At 43.5% G+C, this 15,677-nt stretch overlaps 1 protein-coding gene across 7 annotated transcripts in view; it reads left to right on the top strand.

The window, feature by feature from the left end:
- Positions 1 to 15,677, top strand: part of CCDC191 (coiled-coil domain containing 191) — a 110,448-nt gene that overhangs the window by 45,087 nt on the left and 49,684 nt on the right. For 5 of the 7 annotated variants that reach the window (XM_051819026.2, XM_002716832.5, XM_051819027.2 and 2 more), the window contains 2 exons: positions 314 to 504; positions 14,957 to 15,206. In XM_051819026.2, coding sequence (XP_051674986.2) covers positions 314 to 504; positions 14,957 to 15,206 — 441 coding nt within the window. The remainder of the gene's footprint in view (positions 1 to 313; positions 505 to 14,956; positions 15,207 to 15,677) is intronic. The other 2 variants (XM_070072124.1, XM_051819025.2) reach the window with 1 other exon arrangement.

The following is a 15,677-nucleotide window of genomic DNA, read 5'->3' as shown; positions in this document are numbered from 1 at the left end:
AGATCTTGCAACCAAGTCACTTCATTCTGTCTCAGATGCAGTTTGTTATTCCAGCTCCCTACTGAACTGGTGATTTACAGTGAGAATTATGACTTTAGGTAGTGAGGCTGAGAATACCTTAGATGCATGACTTGAATATTTCTCATCATTATTAACATAAGGGAATTGTGCTTTATCTGTTCCCTTTCATCAAGAGTTCCTAGATTTGTTAGAAAAAAATGTGACTGGAAAATCTGAGAAGAGGGCCCTTGATATTACATATTAGAAATGCTGACACTGATCACTGGTGATTTTTTGAATGTTTTCACTGCAGTGTCAAAAACGATATTTCTCTGCCTGGCACAAGCTGACACTTGATCATCAGATTAAGCTGGGGAAAGCTGGGACGTTGTCTGATTGGAAGCTTCAACTGAAGGTTCTCCGGGCCTGGAGAGACTACACAAGATCCCAAAAGCTTAAGCGGGAGACGCAAGCCTTGGAAAACAATCTTAGGGAGGAAAACAGGTACAAACTATTTATATATTAAAAGTCTTTATGATATATTTATCTAGAACCTGAAAAACCCAGAAATGAACTTTAAAAATGCTGTTCACTGTAGTCATATTAACCATCTGTAAAATATAGTAATCATGGTTTTTCTGTGTTCCATCGCAAATTTGAAAAATGTAAACTGGGGCCAGTGCTTGGTGTATTGGGTTAAACCACTGCCTTCAGTGCCTGCATCCCATGTGGGTGCTGGTTTGAATCCCGGCTGCTCCGCTTTCCATCCAGCTCCCTGTTAATGCACCAGAGAATGCAGTGGAGAATTGCCCAAGTGCTTTGGCCCTTGCACTCACATAGGAAACCCAGAAGAAGCTCCTGGCTCCTGGCTTCTGTATAGCCCAGCCCTGACTATTGCGGCCATTTGGGGAGGGAACCAATGGATGGAAGGTCTCTCTCCATTTCTTTCTCTCTCTCACTGCAATTCTGACTTTCAAGTAAATAAATAAAATTTAAAAAACGGGGCCGGCGCTGCGGCTCAATAGGCTAATCCTCTACCTAGCGGCGCTGGCACACCGGGTTCTAGTCCCGGTCGGGGCGCTGGATTCTGTCCCGGTTGCCCCTCTTCCAGGCCAGCTCTCTGCTGTGGCCAGGGAGTGCAGTGCAGGATGGCCCAGGTCCTTGGGCCCTGCACAACATGGGAGACCAGGAGGAAGCACCTGGCTCCTGGCTTCGGATAGGCGCAGCGCCGGCCACAGCACGCCAGCCATGGCGGCCATTGGAGGGTGAACCAACGGCAAAAAGGAAGACCTTTCTCTCTGTCTCTCTCTCTCTCATAATCTACTCTGCCTGTCAAAAATAAAAAAATAAAAATAAAAATAAAACAGTATGTAGAGATCTAAAAAAAATTAAAAAAACAAAAATGTAACTGAAAAGTATAAGGAAACAAATTAATTTTATTTTATTTTTTCTTTAAAGGAAGTAAGAATAGGCTTTTCCCTGGCTCTCTGGTGTAGTAGTAGCTTTATACCCGGGACCATCTTATAAGTCAAAGGAGGGAGTTTGGTTTATTTTCCAGTAATTATCATTGGTAGAAATCACCATTTACAGATAGAACATTAATTAAGGACACAGGGAGCAGGACTGGCACTGTGGGATAGAGGTAAAGCCACCACCTGCAGTGCCAGCAATCCATATGGGTGCAGGTTTGAGTCCTGGCCACTCCACCTCCAGTATAGCTCCCTGCTAATGAGCTTAGGAAAGCAGCAGAAGATGGTCCAAGTGCTTGGACCCCTGCACCCATGTTGGAGACCACAGGGAAGCTCCTGGCTCCTGGCTTTAGATCCACCCAGCTCTGGCCCTTATGGCTGTTTTTGGAGTGAACCAGCAGATGGAAGATTTCTCTCTTTCTCTCTGCCTTTCAAATAAATAAATAAATCTTAGAGAGAGAGAGAAAGAGAGAGGAAGGAAGGAAGGAAGGAAGGAAGGAAGGAAGGAAGGAAGGAAGGAAGGAAGGAAGGAAGGAAGGAGAGAGGGAGGGAGGGAGGGAAGGAGGGAAGGAAGAGAGAGAGAAAGAAAGGGAGAAAGAAAGAGAAAGAAAGAAAGGCCACAGGGAGCCTCCATCTAGGACGGCCAACAGATGAAGAGTGATTCCTCCCACTCTGCTGTCTTTTGCTCCACACCTTACACAGTGATTTTTGACACCTTTATATCAGCTCAGATGAAGCTTTTTCTGTTCCATTGTCTTAAAATTCAAAATATTTTCTTCTCCTTTCCTAAACTTTGTGTACTTGAATCAAAATCATATAGAAGGAACCATTTATTTATGCGGTGAGAGGGCTCAGGTGCATATGTGGAGTCACTTCTCTACTGGCAACTCTGTGCTTCATTCAAGAAGAAAAAATTGAGGAGTGGTTTGTGGGAGTGTTGTTACACTGAGGGGCTTGGTGCTTCCTGGAGCTGTGCAACCCTGTGACATTATCAGTCCTGGGGAGAATACATAAAAGACTGGCTCAAGGCCCCTTGACCTCAAAGAACTCAGTGTTATATAGGAAAAACAAAATCTAGAGATAGCAGAGGTGTTTTTTTTTGTTTGTTTGTTTGTTTTTGGACAGGCAGAGTTAGAGAGAGAGAGAGGGAGAGAGAGAGGTCTTCCTTCTTTCCGTTGGTTCACCACCACCACCCCCATCCCCAGTGGCTGCTGTGGCCGGCGCTGCGCCTATCCGAAGCCAGGAGCCAGGTGCTTCCTCCTGGTCTCCCATGTTGTGCAGGGCCCAAGGACCTGGGCCATCCTCCACTGCACTCCCTGACCACAGCAGAGAGCTGGCCTGGAAGAGGGGCAACCGGGACAGAATCCAGCGCCCCATCCGGGACTAGAACCCAGTGTGCCGGCACCGCAGGCAGAGGATTAGCCTAGGGAGCCGCGGCACCGGCCATCAGAGGTGTTGAGTAGTCGTAAATTAGTACATCCCCTTGTGTGGCTGAGAACGTGGAGAGGGGAGTGTAGCTGTGACCAGAGCCTCCTGAAGAGCGCCAGGAAAGGCTTTTGGGCCTTGATCTGGGCTCTGCATGTTAATTGGATGTTCCCAGGTGGAGATAGGAGACTGGGGTGATGGCATGAAGTAGAGCCAGCTGGCATATTGTTGTGAAGGTCATCAACTCCTCAAAGACCTTTACTGCCAGGACAAGGAGTTTTGGTATTCTTTGGTAAATAATGTTGAATTCTTTATGGTTTTTCAGCAGGGATGTTACCTAATTAGTTTCTTTTTCCTACTATATATAGGAGAGATTCTTTGGTTAAAAAAAAAAAAAAAAGAGGTAGAAAACTCTCCTGTACTTTGTTTCTAAAATCTTAGGATCTAGGAATTGATACAAGGAATTAGGTTGATGACAGGATTTGTTGGCTGAAGGAGGGAAACTGGAGGCTTATGAGTGGATGTAATGTGACAAGGACATAAAGTGAGTGGAAACTGGGATGTTGAAGTTCAAAATGGCCTGTGGGATTGACATGCCAGAGAAACTTGCAGAAGAAAAATCTGGAGAATTTTAAGATTCTATCCCAATTAAACTGTTTACAATTAAAAGCACTAAATGGGGATTTTATAATAGCATGATGTGCCAATTTGTTTTTTAAAGATCCCAGAACTTCTCATCTTGTATCTGTGAATTATTTTCATGTATCTATTTTTAAATGTTCAGAGTCGATACTAATTTTTTTAAATTGTCAGAGTTTAAATATTAGAAAATATTTACTTTATAATGTTGTCATTATAAAGCACTAGAGCAAAAAAAAAAAATTACAAGAGTAAGAAGGACATCAAGGATTATCTGATCCAGCTCCTATTTACAGATGATAAAAGGAAGGTACAAAGAGAAAGAAGGACAATCTTGAGGTTACAAAGCTAAGAGTAGCTTTAGTCCAGGACTAAAACTTGTCTTTTTTGATTTTGAATCAGTTACTTTTTCCTACACTGCTCAGCTCTTCCATTAACCCAAATAGCATCTATGTCATGGTTCCCTAAGACAGCCTTTTTTTTTTTTTTTTTTTTCAATTACATTGCAGTTTACTGTAGATTGTTATATAGAAAAAACAAGAGTTGTATTAATGAATGACTTCGGGGGTGGTATTGTGGTATGGCAGGTTAAACCGCTGGTTTGAGTCCCGGCTGCTCCACTTCAAATCCAGCTCCCTACTAATGTGCGTGGGAAGTCATGCTAGAAACGTATGAGGAGAAAGGAGCTTTTAGATATAAACTTCCCTTGCTGCTGCCTTCCCACAGATCCCTGGCTCTCTGAATATTGCATTTTATTCTAAAAATTATTTTAGGAAATTAATTGGGTGATTTTGTTCAAAGATGGTTGTGATATTAAAGCTAGAAGAAAAAGCTCAAGGTTAGCTGCTAGAAGCAGAAGCTAAGAAATATGGGATTGAAGGGTCCCGAGACCCAGTAGCTCTTTTCCTAATGTGCTTATAGGACTTTTCCTGGTGTCTCAATGGACACTGAATGTCTGTGTGTTAAATAATAAGGGAGTCGTGGTGGTGCTGTGGCATAGAATGTAAAACCACCGGCTGCAGTGCCAGTATCCCATATGGGTGCCAGTTGGAGTCCTGGTAGCTCCACTTCCTATCCAGGTCCCTGCTAATGCACCTGGGAAAGCAACAGAGAATGGCCCAAGTGCTTGGGCCCTTGCATACACGTGGGAGACCTGGAAGAAGCTCCTGTCTTCAGTCTTGACCAGTTCTGGCCATTGCAGCTATCTGGGGAGTGAACCAATAGGTAGATAGAAGGTCTCTTTCTCTCTCTCTTTGTCTCTCCCTCTCTTTGTGTAACTGTGCCTTTCAATTATTTATTTATTTATTTGAAAGAGTTACACAGAGGAGAGGCGGAGAGAGGTCTTCCATCCACTGGTTCACTCCCCAGATGGCCGCAATGGCCAGAGCTGCATCAGTCCGAAGCCAGGAGTCAGGAGCTTCTTCCAGGTCTTCCACATGAGTGCAGGGGCCCAAGGACTTGGGCCAATCTTTTACTGCTTTCCTAGGCCACAGCAGAGAGCTGGAGCAGCCGGGACTTGAACTGGCGCCCATATGGGATGCCGGTACTGCAGGCAGCGGCTTTACCCGCTACACCACAGCACCAGCCCCTAAAAATAAATATAATAATAATAATAATAAGAAGAAGAACCAATGAAAGAATGAAGAGCTCTGTTGCTCCATGCCTCGCAGTTTAAATTGAGAGGGCTTGTGAGCGTTCTTTCTAAATAGCTCGAGGGATAGGAGAGAGTGTTTACTACAACAGGTTACTTACTGAAGTACTACTTGCTGTAGAAACTTAACTCTTACCAGAATGGCAAACACAGGTGGTGCTGTGGCCCATCCACCTGGACGTGGATATCACTGGTTATATCTGTTACTCAGATGTCTGCTGTGTCCCCATTCTCCAACTCCTGCACTCGCATTTGTTTTTGTCACCTGGGGTTTCTCTCTCACTAGCCAGTGGGCTTATTTCTTCTCTTTTCTCTCTATTCTTCCCACCTTCTTATTGGAACAACAACGAATTCCTCTTCTGCTTATTAATAATTTAGCAACCATCTTCTCTTATTAAGCCTGTGTTCAGTCTCACCTCCACCCCAAGGGTTCATCCACTTATTTCTTATAAAAATGCATTTTGCTTTCCCTAATAGGAGTTGTGGTCACTCTGTTTTTGTCCTTCTTTTTTCTTTAAAAAAAAAAAAAGTAGTTATGTAAATGATGTTATAAAGTTTCAATATAGGATTGAAGTACAATTTAAACTTTAACAAATGTTTCCAAACCAAATCTTAAATTAAGATTCACTTAATTGAAGGTACTGCAACAAAATTCTAGTACACACACTAAATTAGACTTTCGTGACATGGTAGTATTGAAATTTGAACTCTATTTTCAATTTCCTTAGCATGTTCACTTTTGAAAATTGGCTCAGATTTCTCATTGCACTTCTCTCCCTTCCTCCCAGAATTTGCAGCCAGCCCTAGACAAAATTGGGAAGAAGCAGAGTTTATTTTCAGCATCCTCTGCCAACCTTTCCTGAGCCCTGCTTCCCTGATTTCTCACTGCTTTCCTGGGAGGCCCCTTTGCCCTTATATTATTCTCCACAAAATCTCCAATCCCACCCTCTCTTGTACCAATGCTCTTGGCCTTTCCTGGTATATGCTTTTATTTCTTCCCTTTGTCCCTCAAGCCCCTCACTCTTTAATATGATAATCCTTAATAAATAGATTGTCCCACCCAAGAAACCTAGTTATACTTTAACAGGTGTTGTCAGGAAACAGGCCCAAAGTGTCAGTGGCAGAGATGTGAGCCTTACTGTGGCAAGCCAATGGAAAAAACTAGCTGTTTGGCATCCTTCATGTATATAATTCATTTTCTGTTTGATGGATAAGTTCATTTAGCCAACCAGCTTTATTGATGCTCACTCTATAGAAAACCCTCTCCCAAGTACTGTACTTAGAGCAGGACTGAAAATATTATACTTTTTTTTTTTTTTACCTACTGGCAATTTTCAGCCTAAATGGGGGAAGTTAAAAACTGTACCCAAATACTAAAAATAATTGCAACAGAAGGCACCATAGGATAAATCCTTAGGAGTGACATAGACTTGGCTATCATGCATTACAGTCCCCTGAGGAGCTTTTTTAAAATAGGAATTCATGGACTCCCACCTTCTGACAGAGGCAGAATGTGGCTAAGTACAGAGGCAGGCTTGTGTGGGAACAGGACGTAGTGAACTGTCAGGCTTGGCTGCAGGTGGAGGGGGGATGTGAGCCAGAATTGAAAACAGACCATAAGGGGCCAGCGCTGTGGTGTAGTAGGTTAAGCCTCCACCTGAAGCTCCAGCGTCCCGCGTGCTGGTTGAAGTCCTGGCTGCTCCACTTCTGATCCAGCTCCCTGCTAATGACCTGGGAAAGCAGTGGAAGGTGGCCAAAGTGCTTGGGCACTTTGTACCCAGGTGGGAGACCTGAAAGAAGCTCTTGGCTCCTGGCCCAGCTTTAGCCATTGTGGCCATTTGGAGGAGTGAACCAGCAGATGGAAGGCCCCTCTTTCTCTCTCTCTCTGTCTCTCCCTTTCTCTGTTTGTATCTCTGCCTCTCAAATAAATAAATCTCTTTATCAGATATCGCCGGTTTCCAGCATTCCTGATTTCCATGTTCTTCAGGGCAAAAATGTGTGGGTTGCCTGTGTCAGTCATGTCTGTTGTCCTTCCCTCTGTGCTCATGGGGAGGAGAAGGAGTTGGGAGCGGCCAGAGCCACATGGCATCTGCAGCTCGTAGAGCTCCTGATCACCTTCAGAGAGGCAAAAGTACGAGACTCGCCTTGCCTGGCCCCCCTTAAAACTCTTTAAAACAGAATTGTTCTACGCTCCACTTCCGCCCACCTGCAGCAGGTAGCTTCTTCATTCCTGTTCCTGCCAAACCTGCTCATCCCAAAGGCAGCTGTGCATGGCACTGCCATTGTTACATGCTGCATCAGATCTCCGCTCACAATCAGATCACTGCTATGTGGTTATTTATCATTTCTCAGTCAAGACATTTTTAGTTATTTAGTAGTCTTCCCCCAAAATAGTGTTATTACCTTATATATGGATTTTGTTCTATATTTTCAGGACAAAATAAATTTAAATTAGATTCTCAAAAAAAGTTTTATATGCTAGGCCATATAGGGCTTATTAGTCAGTTTCCCAGTGTCCCATATCTGGTTGGTGTTCCTCTGACTTTTAGGTTCTAGAATATGCATCAGTCAGTGATTATCATTTGAGGTGGTGATCCTGGGAAGTACAGTTCATATTTAAATTCTTTGTTTAAAAAATGTTTATTTATTTATTTGAAAAAAGGCAGAATTAGAGAGAGAGAATGAGAGACAGAGACAGGCTGCAATGGCCAGGACTGGGCCCGGCCTAAGCCAAGAGCCAGGAGCTTCATCTGGGTCTTCCACATTGGTGGCAGGGTCCCAAGAAGGTGAACCATCTCCTGCTGCTTTCCGAGATGTATTAGCTGGGAGATGGATTGGAAGTAGAGCAGCCAGGACTCAAACCAGCACCCATATGGGATGCCATTGTCACAGACAGCAGCTTAAGAACTACTGTGCCACAATGTCAGATCTCGTATTTAAATTCTTAGGTCAGCAGAGACCACTGTTCTCTGCATGCAGTTACATAATTGTGATGATCGACTTACATATATACTCTTGCTAGAAATTCCCTGATTTCTTGCAGCATATTGGGCACTGGCTATTTTCCATAATGGAACTCTTTCTTTCATTGTTTACATTTTAATTATTTTTTTATTTGAGAGATAGACATCTCTTATTCACTCCAAATCCTCACAATGACCAGGGCTGGGCCATGCCAAAGCCAGGAGCCCAGAGCTCAATCCGGGTCTCCCACATGGGTGGCAGGGATCCAAATACTTGAGCCATCACTGCTGCTTCCAAGGGTCTATATTAGCAAGATGCTGGAGTCAGGAACCAGAGCCAGGTATAAATCCTAAGCACTCTGATGTGGGATGCAGGTGTCTTAATTGGCATCTTAAAAAAAAAAAGAGAGAGAGAGAGAGAGAGAAAGGAAAAGATTTTACTTCCATCCACTGGTTCACTCCCCATGTGGTTACAATGATCAGGACTGGGCCAGGTCAAAGCAAAGCCAAGAGCCCCAGCAGCTTCACCTGGGTCTTCAAATAGGTACTTGGGCCATCCTCTGCTGCTTTCCCAGGTGCATTAGCAGGGAGCTGAGTCGGAAATGGAACAGCTGGGGTTCAAACCAGTGCCCATTTGGGATACCAGCATCACAGGCAGCCACTTGGCACACTGTGCCACAAGCCTCGTCGCTTAACTGACGTCTTAATTGCTAGGCTAAACACTTAACCCCTGTCTTTCATCTTATAATTATCTGGAAACTATCTGAAACCATTTTTTTAGGTGAGCCTACCCAAGTAAGTTGCATCTGAATAAAGTTTAAAGAAATTTAAATGATTTTTTATTTTCATAAATATTTGTATTTTTCATGTCATCTCTCAAAAAGTATAGAAATCAGCTTATCAGGAACATTGTCACTGTGCTGAAGGAACTGCAAGGAAGTAGAACAGAATTATACACTGCCTCCCTCCTCTTCTACTGCAACCCACAGATAGATATCTTAACTACATTTTCATTTACCCTTCATAAGTACTGTAGAGTGCTGCCTTAGTTTGAATGTGCCTTTCAAAAGTTCATGCATTTCAAACTTCACCCCCAGATTCATGTGTTAATTGTGTTTGGAGTTAGGGCTTTTGGGAGGTAACTGAGATTAGATGAGAGCAGGAAGGCCAGACCTTCGTTGTGGCTTAGTGGCTGAGGAAGCGGAGGAAGAGGCCTGAGCTGGCGCACTTGCTCTCTCTCATCACCTGGTGCCCCCCGCCATGTTAGGGTACAGCAAGACGACCCTCACCAGATGCTGGTGCCATGCTCTGAGACTTCCCAGCCTTCGAACTGTGAGCTAAATAAGCTTCTATTCTTTATAAATTACCCAGTCTTAGGTATTTTGCTATAGCAACAGAAAACAGATTAAAACAAATGGGCAGCAAGCATTACAGTGAACATGCATTTTTAAACAAATTTTCTTACAGTTTTTTATTTATAATATTTTTCTTGTTGCCTTTTCATGGTGTCCAGATAATATCCTTCTTGATAGTCATAACCCTAGGGCTGCCTTTGGTTGTTTATGTTGTAAAAACCTTAAATTAACACATCAGGTAAATTTCACACTCCACCTTCCTGAGCAGATTGTTGTAAATTGAATTTCACATTAATCAGAGAGCACTATATATCTCCTATCCAGTGGAAATTTATGACTTTTTACTCACTTGAATAAAGTATTATGTAGGGTTTTTGTTTGTTTTACCACTTATACACTGAAATTTTTTAGCTTTTTTCTTACTTCTGTTGATACCTGATTGATTAACTTTATTTCTTCTTAAATTTTTATTTCCAGGTTATTCAGTCACACTTAGTTTCATAAAAGTAAAATATTGCATATAAATATTTATTACCCCTATAGTATATTTTTGTTACAAAAATCATCAACCACCAAATATTTATTGAGCATGTATCATCAATGTATTGGAAAGAAGCAGTTTAAACAATGACATACACTGTTGGTATATGTCTTGGTCTCTTTGCTGCTGCTATAACAGAATACCATAGACTGGCTAATTGATAAACAATACAGTGTTTGGTTCATGGTTCTGGAGGCTGGGAAGTCCAAAAGCACAGTGCTGGCATCTGCTGAGGGCCTTTGTGCTGTGTCACAACATGGCCGAAGTGCAAGTGAGCAGGCTTAAGACAAAGGAAGTCAGGCTGAACTCAACCTTTCTATCCAGAACCCACTCCTTAAAAAACTAACTCTACTGGGTACAAGATAAAAGACTAAAAACAATGCTAATTCTTAAAGAAGAAACTGGTTTATGCACTAAACGTTTTGTGCCTTGGTCTTTATTAACATGATGTCTGTGTAAAATGACAGAAACCAACCAGTGTTGAATCACGCTGTTTTCCATCCTCTTTTGCATTATACTAGATTGCTAAATGTATTCTTTCCAAGAAGCTGGATTGAATTTATTGTATACATTTGCTGTCATGTGTGACAGTTGTGTCACTGTTAGAGATTTCAGTAATTAAAAAAAAAAAAACTAACTCTGGTGATAATGACATTAATCCATTCACAGGGACAGAGCCTGCATGGCTTATTCCTTTCTCTCTCTCTCTCTCTCTCTCTCTCTCTGTATGTGTGTGTGTCTTTTAAAAAGATTTGTTTGTTTGAAAGTCAGAGTTACAGAGAGGGAGAGACAAAGATCTTCCATCCACTGGTTCACTCCTCAAGTGCCCACAACAGCCAGGGCTGAGCCAGGCCGAAGCTGGAAGCCAGGGGCTTCATCAGGGTCTCCTATGTGGGTTTCAGGGGCCCAAGCATTGGGTCATCCTCTGCTGCTTTCCTAGGTCATTAGCAAGGAGCTGGATCAGAAGTGGAACAGCTGAGATTCCAACCAGCACCTCTGTGCCACCCCCTAATCCTCTCTTAAAGGCCTCATATCATTACCATAACAATTACATTTTAATATGAGAGACAGATATTTGATCTAGTGGAGTGCCTGGGTTCAAGTTCCAGCTCCAGTCCCAATTCTAGCTTCTTCTGGGAGGCAGTAGTGATGGCTCAAGTAATTGGGTTCCTGCCACCCACATGGAAGACATGGTTTGAGTTTCCAGCTCTCACCTTCAGCTCCCAACTGGCTGTTGTGGTCATTTGGGGAGTGAATCAGTGCTGGGATTTTCTCTCTCTCCCTTCCTCCCTCCCTTCCTTCCTCCCTCCCTCGCTCCTTCACCCTTACTGGCCCCCCCCAATAAAATTTAATAAAATTCAACATGAGTTTTAGAGGAGGACATTCATAGCATCGCAGTTGCTTATTTTTAAATTTGGAAGAGATTAAAATAGAAATACCAGTGTGCATCTCTGATAATAAAAGTAAATATTATTGTTGAAACTTTTCAATTTCATACAGACTCAGACACAGAAACTTCTGTGTTAGGTCATGGTGTAACAGGTTTTCCTAAGTCAAAATAGGGGATATAGGCACTGGCTTTGTGGCATAGTGGGTTAAGCCACCACCTGCAATGCTGGCATCCCGTATGAGTGCCAATTTGAGTCCCGGTTGCTCTACTTCCAACCCAGCTCCCTGCTAATGTGCCTGGGAAAGCAGCAGAAGGTGGTCCAAGTATTTAGGCCCCTGCGCCCACATGGGAGACCCAGAAGAAGCTCCTGGCTCCTGGTTCCTGGCTCCTGGCCTCAGACCAGCCCAACTCCAGCTGTTGAGGCCACCTGGGGAGTGAAATAATAAATTGAAAATCAATCTCTCTGTCTCTCTCTCTTTCTCCCTCCATCCCTCCCTCTCTCCCTCCCCTCTACCCCTCTTTCTCTCTATGTAAACTCTGCCTTTAAAATAAATAAATCTTTTTTAAAAATGTGATAGAGCAGCCTAAGCTTCCACATCCAGTGTCAGAGTGTCTCGTTTGAATCCCAGCTACTCTGCTTCTGATCCAGATTCCTGCTAATGAGTACCTGGGAAAGCAGCCTACTATGGCTCAGACCCTGCCATCCAGATGTCCTGGTTCATGGCTTCAGCCTGGCCCAGCCCCAGCTACTGTGGTCATTTGGGGAGTGAACTAGCAGATGACAGTGCTCCCTCTTCCTCTCCCTTCCCCCTCCCCCTCTTCCCCTCCTCCTCCCTTCCCCCTCTCCCTCTCCCCACCTTCCCCCTCCCTCCCCCTACCCCCCTCCGTCCTCCTCCCCCTCTCCCTCTCCTTCTCCCTCTCTCCTCATCCCTCTCCCTCTCTCCTCCTCCCTCTCTCCTCCTCCCTCCCTCCCTTTCTTTCTCTGTCACTCTGCCTTTCAAATAAATCTTTTTTTTTAAAGTCAACTAAGCTTTTTTAAAAAAAGATTTATTTTATTTTATTTGAAAGGCAGAGTTACAGAGAGAGGTAGAGACAGGGAGAGAAAGAGAGGTCTTCCTTACACTGGTTCACTCCTCAGATGTCTGCAACAAATGGATCTGCACCAGTCCGAAGCCAGGAGCCAGGATCGTCTTCTGGGTCTCCAATGCAGGTGCAGGAGCCCAAGGACTGCTTTCCCAGGTCACACCAGAGAGTTGGATTGGAAGTGGAGCAATCAGGACTCGAATCAGCGCCCATATGGGATGCCGACACTGCAGGTGGCAGCTTAACCCACTAAGCCTCAGTGCCAGCCTCTCAACTAAGCTTTGAAGAACCATACAGGGGCTGGCACTGTGGCTCAGCAGGTTAAAGCCACTGCCTAAGGCACCGGCATCCCATATGGGCACTGGTTCTAGTCCCAGTTGCTCCTCTTCCAATCCAGCTCTCTCTTATGCCTAGAATAGCAGTGGAAGATGGCCCAAGTCCTTGGGCCCCTGCACCTGCATGGGAGACCTGGAGGAGGCTCCTGGCTTGGGATCGGCAGAGCTCCGGCCATTGCGGCCATCTGGGGAGTGAACCAGCAGATGGAAGACCTTTCTCTCTGTCTCTACCTCTCTCTCTGTAACTCTGTCTTTCAAATAAATAAAAAATAAATAAATCTTTTAAAAAAAAGAACCATACAGATGTTCTCCTGACTCACTAACTTAAGAACTCTGTGATTTTCTTGATAGGACCTCAAATAGTCCATGAGGAGAGATACATGTGTTTAACAGAAATGGATATGCAAAATGTTATCCAGAACATTTATGGATCACCTTAATAAGATAAAATCAAGTATGTGTTTAAACAATGTTAGACTTGAGAAATTGTTTTTAATTTATTTACTTAGAAAGGCAGAGAAGCCTTTCACTCCCTTCTGCTGATTTATTCCCAAAATACCTACAATAGTCAAGGCTAGCGGGGGCCAAATGCTAGGAGCCAAGAACTCAGTCTGGGTAGCCCAGGTGAATGGCAAGGACACAATACCTACTACCTCCCAGGGTGTGCATTAGCAGGAAGCTGGAACTGGGAACAGAGCTGGGACTTGAATCCAGGAACTTCAGTAAAGGTTGTGTGCATTCCAAGCAGCTTGTTAATAACCACAATACCAAATGCCCACCCGGAATGTTAGATTTTAAACTTCAAAACAGATTCCTGATGCCACATATAAGTTCCTAGCTCATAGCTCATATCTTCTGAAATAATAATCATCCACTTATAGATAGATGTCAGAGCTTGCATTCTCAATTGACTGCCACCAAGTTGTGTCCTAATGGAGATTCCCATTGCAAAGCGAATGTGGCTGGCAGGGACACCACGTCCCACCTGCACTAAGTGGAGGGTGTTATTCCCTAGCATTTGTACAGTTTCTAGGAATCAAAGGGAGCTCTTGCTGAGGAAAGGTTAGATGATGAATGAGTTCCAGGAGAGCAAGTGTGTTGCCTTTGCCTCTTATGATTTTCAGTTTGTAGCAAGTATCTCCTCAAGGCAGCCATTCACTCTCTTCAGGTATTTTTTTGTCAGTGAGTCATTTTCTTTACCCATTGTTTCAAGGATGAAGTCCTTCTTTACAAGATACACCTTCATAGTTTCACTTGACTTTTACAGGTCTCATATATAATTTTTGACAATTCTTTTTTTTTTTTTTTTTGATAGGCAGAGTGGACAGTGAGAGAGAGAGACAGAGAGAAAGGTCTTTTTTTACTGTTGGTTCACCCTCCAATGGCCACCGCGGCCGGTGTGCTGCGGCCAGCACACTGCTGCTTCCGAAGCTAGGAGCCAGGTGCTTCTCCTGGTCTCCCATGCGAGTGCGGGGCCCAAGTTCTTGGGCCATCCTCCACTGCACTCCCTGGCCACAGCAGAGAGCTGGCCTGGAAGAGGGGCAACTGGGACAGAATCCGGCGCCCCGCCCGGGACTAGAACCCGGTGTGCTGGCACCGCAGGCGGAGGATTAGCCTATTGAGCTGCAGCACCGGCGACAATTCACTTTTTAAGTAATAGGGTTTTTTTGTTCCTTTCCCTTTCTCCCCAAATCTCAGTCTTAGATTTCCACACATAACAGAGTCTCTGTCTCTCTGTCTCTCCCTCTCTATCTTTCCCTTATGTATTCATATTTTTAGTCATTTTAGTACAAATTCTTTTTGCTCCTTCCACTCCAAAAGCTATAAGAAGGTATTTTATGGTAATAAAAAATGAATATGTCTTTGTAACACAATAGAACAGAACAGTGACTCTCATCTTGAAGGTGATGTCTTGAGGTACCAGCAACTTCTACGAGGAGACCCTTTGCTCTGGGGAATTTATAACCTGGTTTCATGTAACTTAATATAAAAGCATACACTCAAGCTAGATGCAGCCTTTCTGGGACTCCTCTGCAGTTGGGTTTCATTCATATCAGTTAGTAAACTGTAAATGACTTCTTTAACGGGAGTTGTTTCTTGCTTAGAAAACAACAACTGGCCACTGAGTATAACCGGAAACAAGTTCTTCGACACTGCTTTACAGAATGGCAGCGTTGGCATGGTGCAGAGTTCCTAAAGAGAGAGCTGGCTCTGGCAAAGGAGGAAACTAGGAAGAAAATGGATGAGCTGCTGAATGCAGCATTACTAGGGAAACTGAGTGCCAGTGGGGCCTCAGGAATCAGTCCACTTGAGGAGACAACAGCCAAGATGGATCCGCAAGTAAGAAAAGGAGAGGTGTGTTGTTTTTCCTTTGTTTGGACTTCTGGCTCATTAACGTCTTTCATCTGAACTTTGTACTTTTGTAACCTGGGGTATATTAGCCATGGGTCATGATGATTGCTTTGCTAAGCTATCAAAAGATTGGAGCTGCAACAGTGCACAAAGGTTACCTTTTATAGTATTTATTTTCTTGAACTGAATTTTCTTTGTATAATCACATATAAACTTTGGTATAATTGGAAATTGTTAGGGACATAATATAGAGAAAGAATTTAAAACAACCAAGTGAAAGGCACCATTAGGAGCAGAAAGATAAAGCACTGTTTACAATTGTTGAACTCTTTTTTATTTGATCTTCAGACATGTCCTTTCTAAATGAACAGGTAACTTAAAAGAGAGGGATGTTTTAATTTTAATTTTTCTAATAAGAAATGCCACATTACTAATTGTAGCAGTTTGGCTTGAGTAAAATCACAGAGAAAAAGT

This window comes from Oryctolagus cuniculus, chromosome 4 (assembly GCF_964237555.1).
Source record: "Oryctolagus cuniculus chromosome 4, mOryCun1.1, whole genome shotgun sequence".
Taxonomy (NCBI): domain Eukaryota; kingdom Metazoa; phylum Chordata; class Mammalia; order Lagomorpha; family Leporidae; genus Oryctolagus; species Oryctolagus cuniculus.
This window is presented reverse-complemented; position numbering and strand designations above follow the sequence as displayed.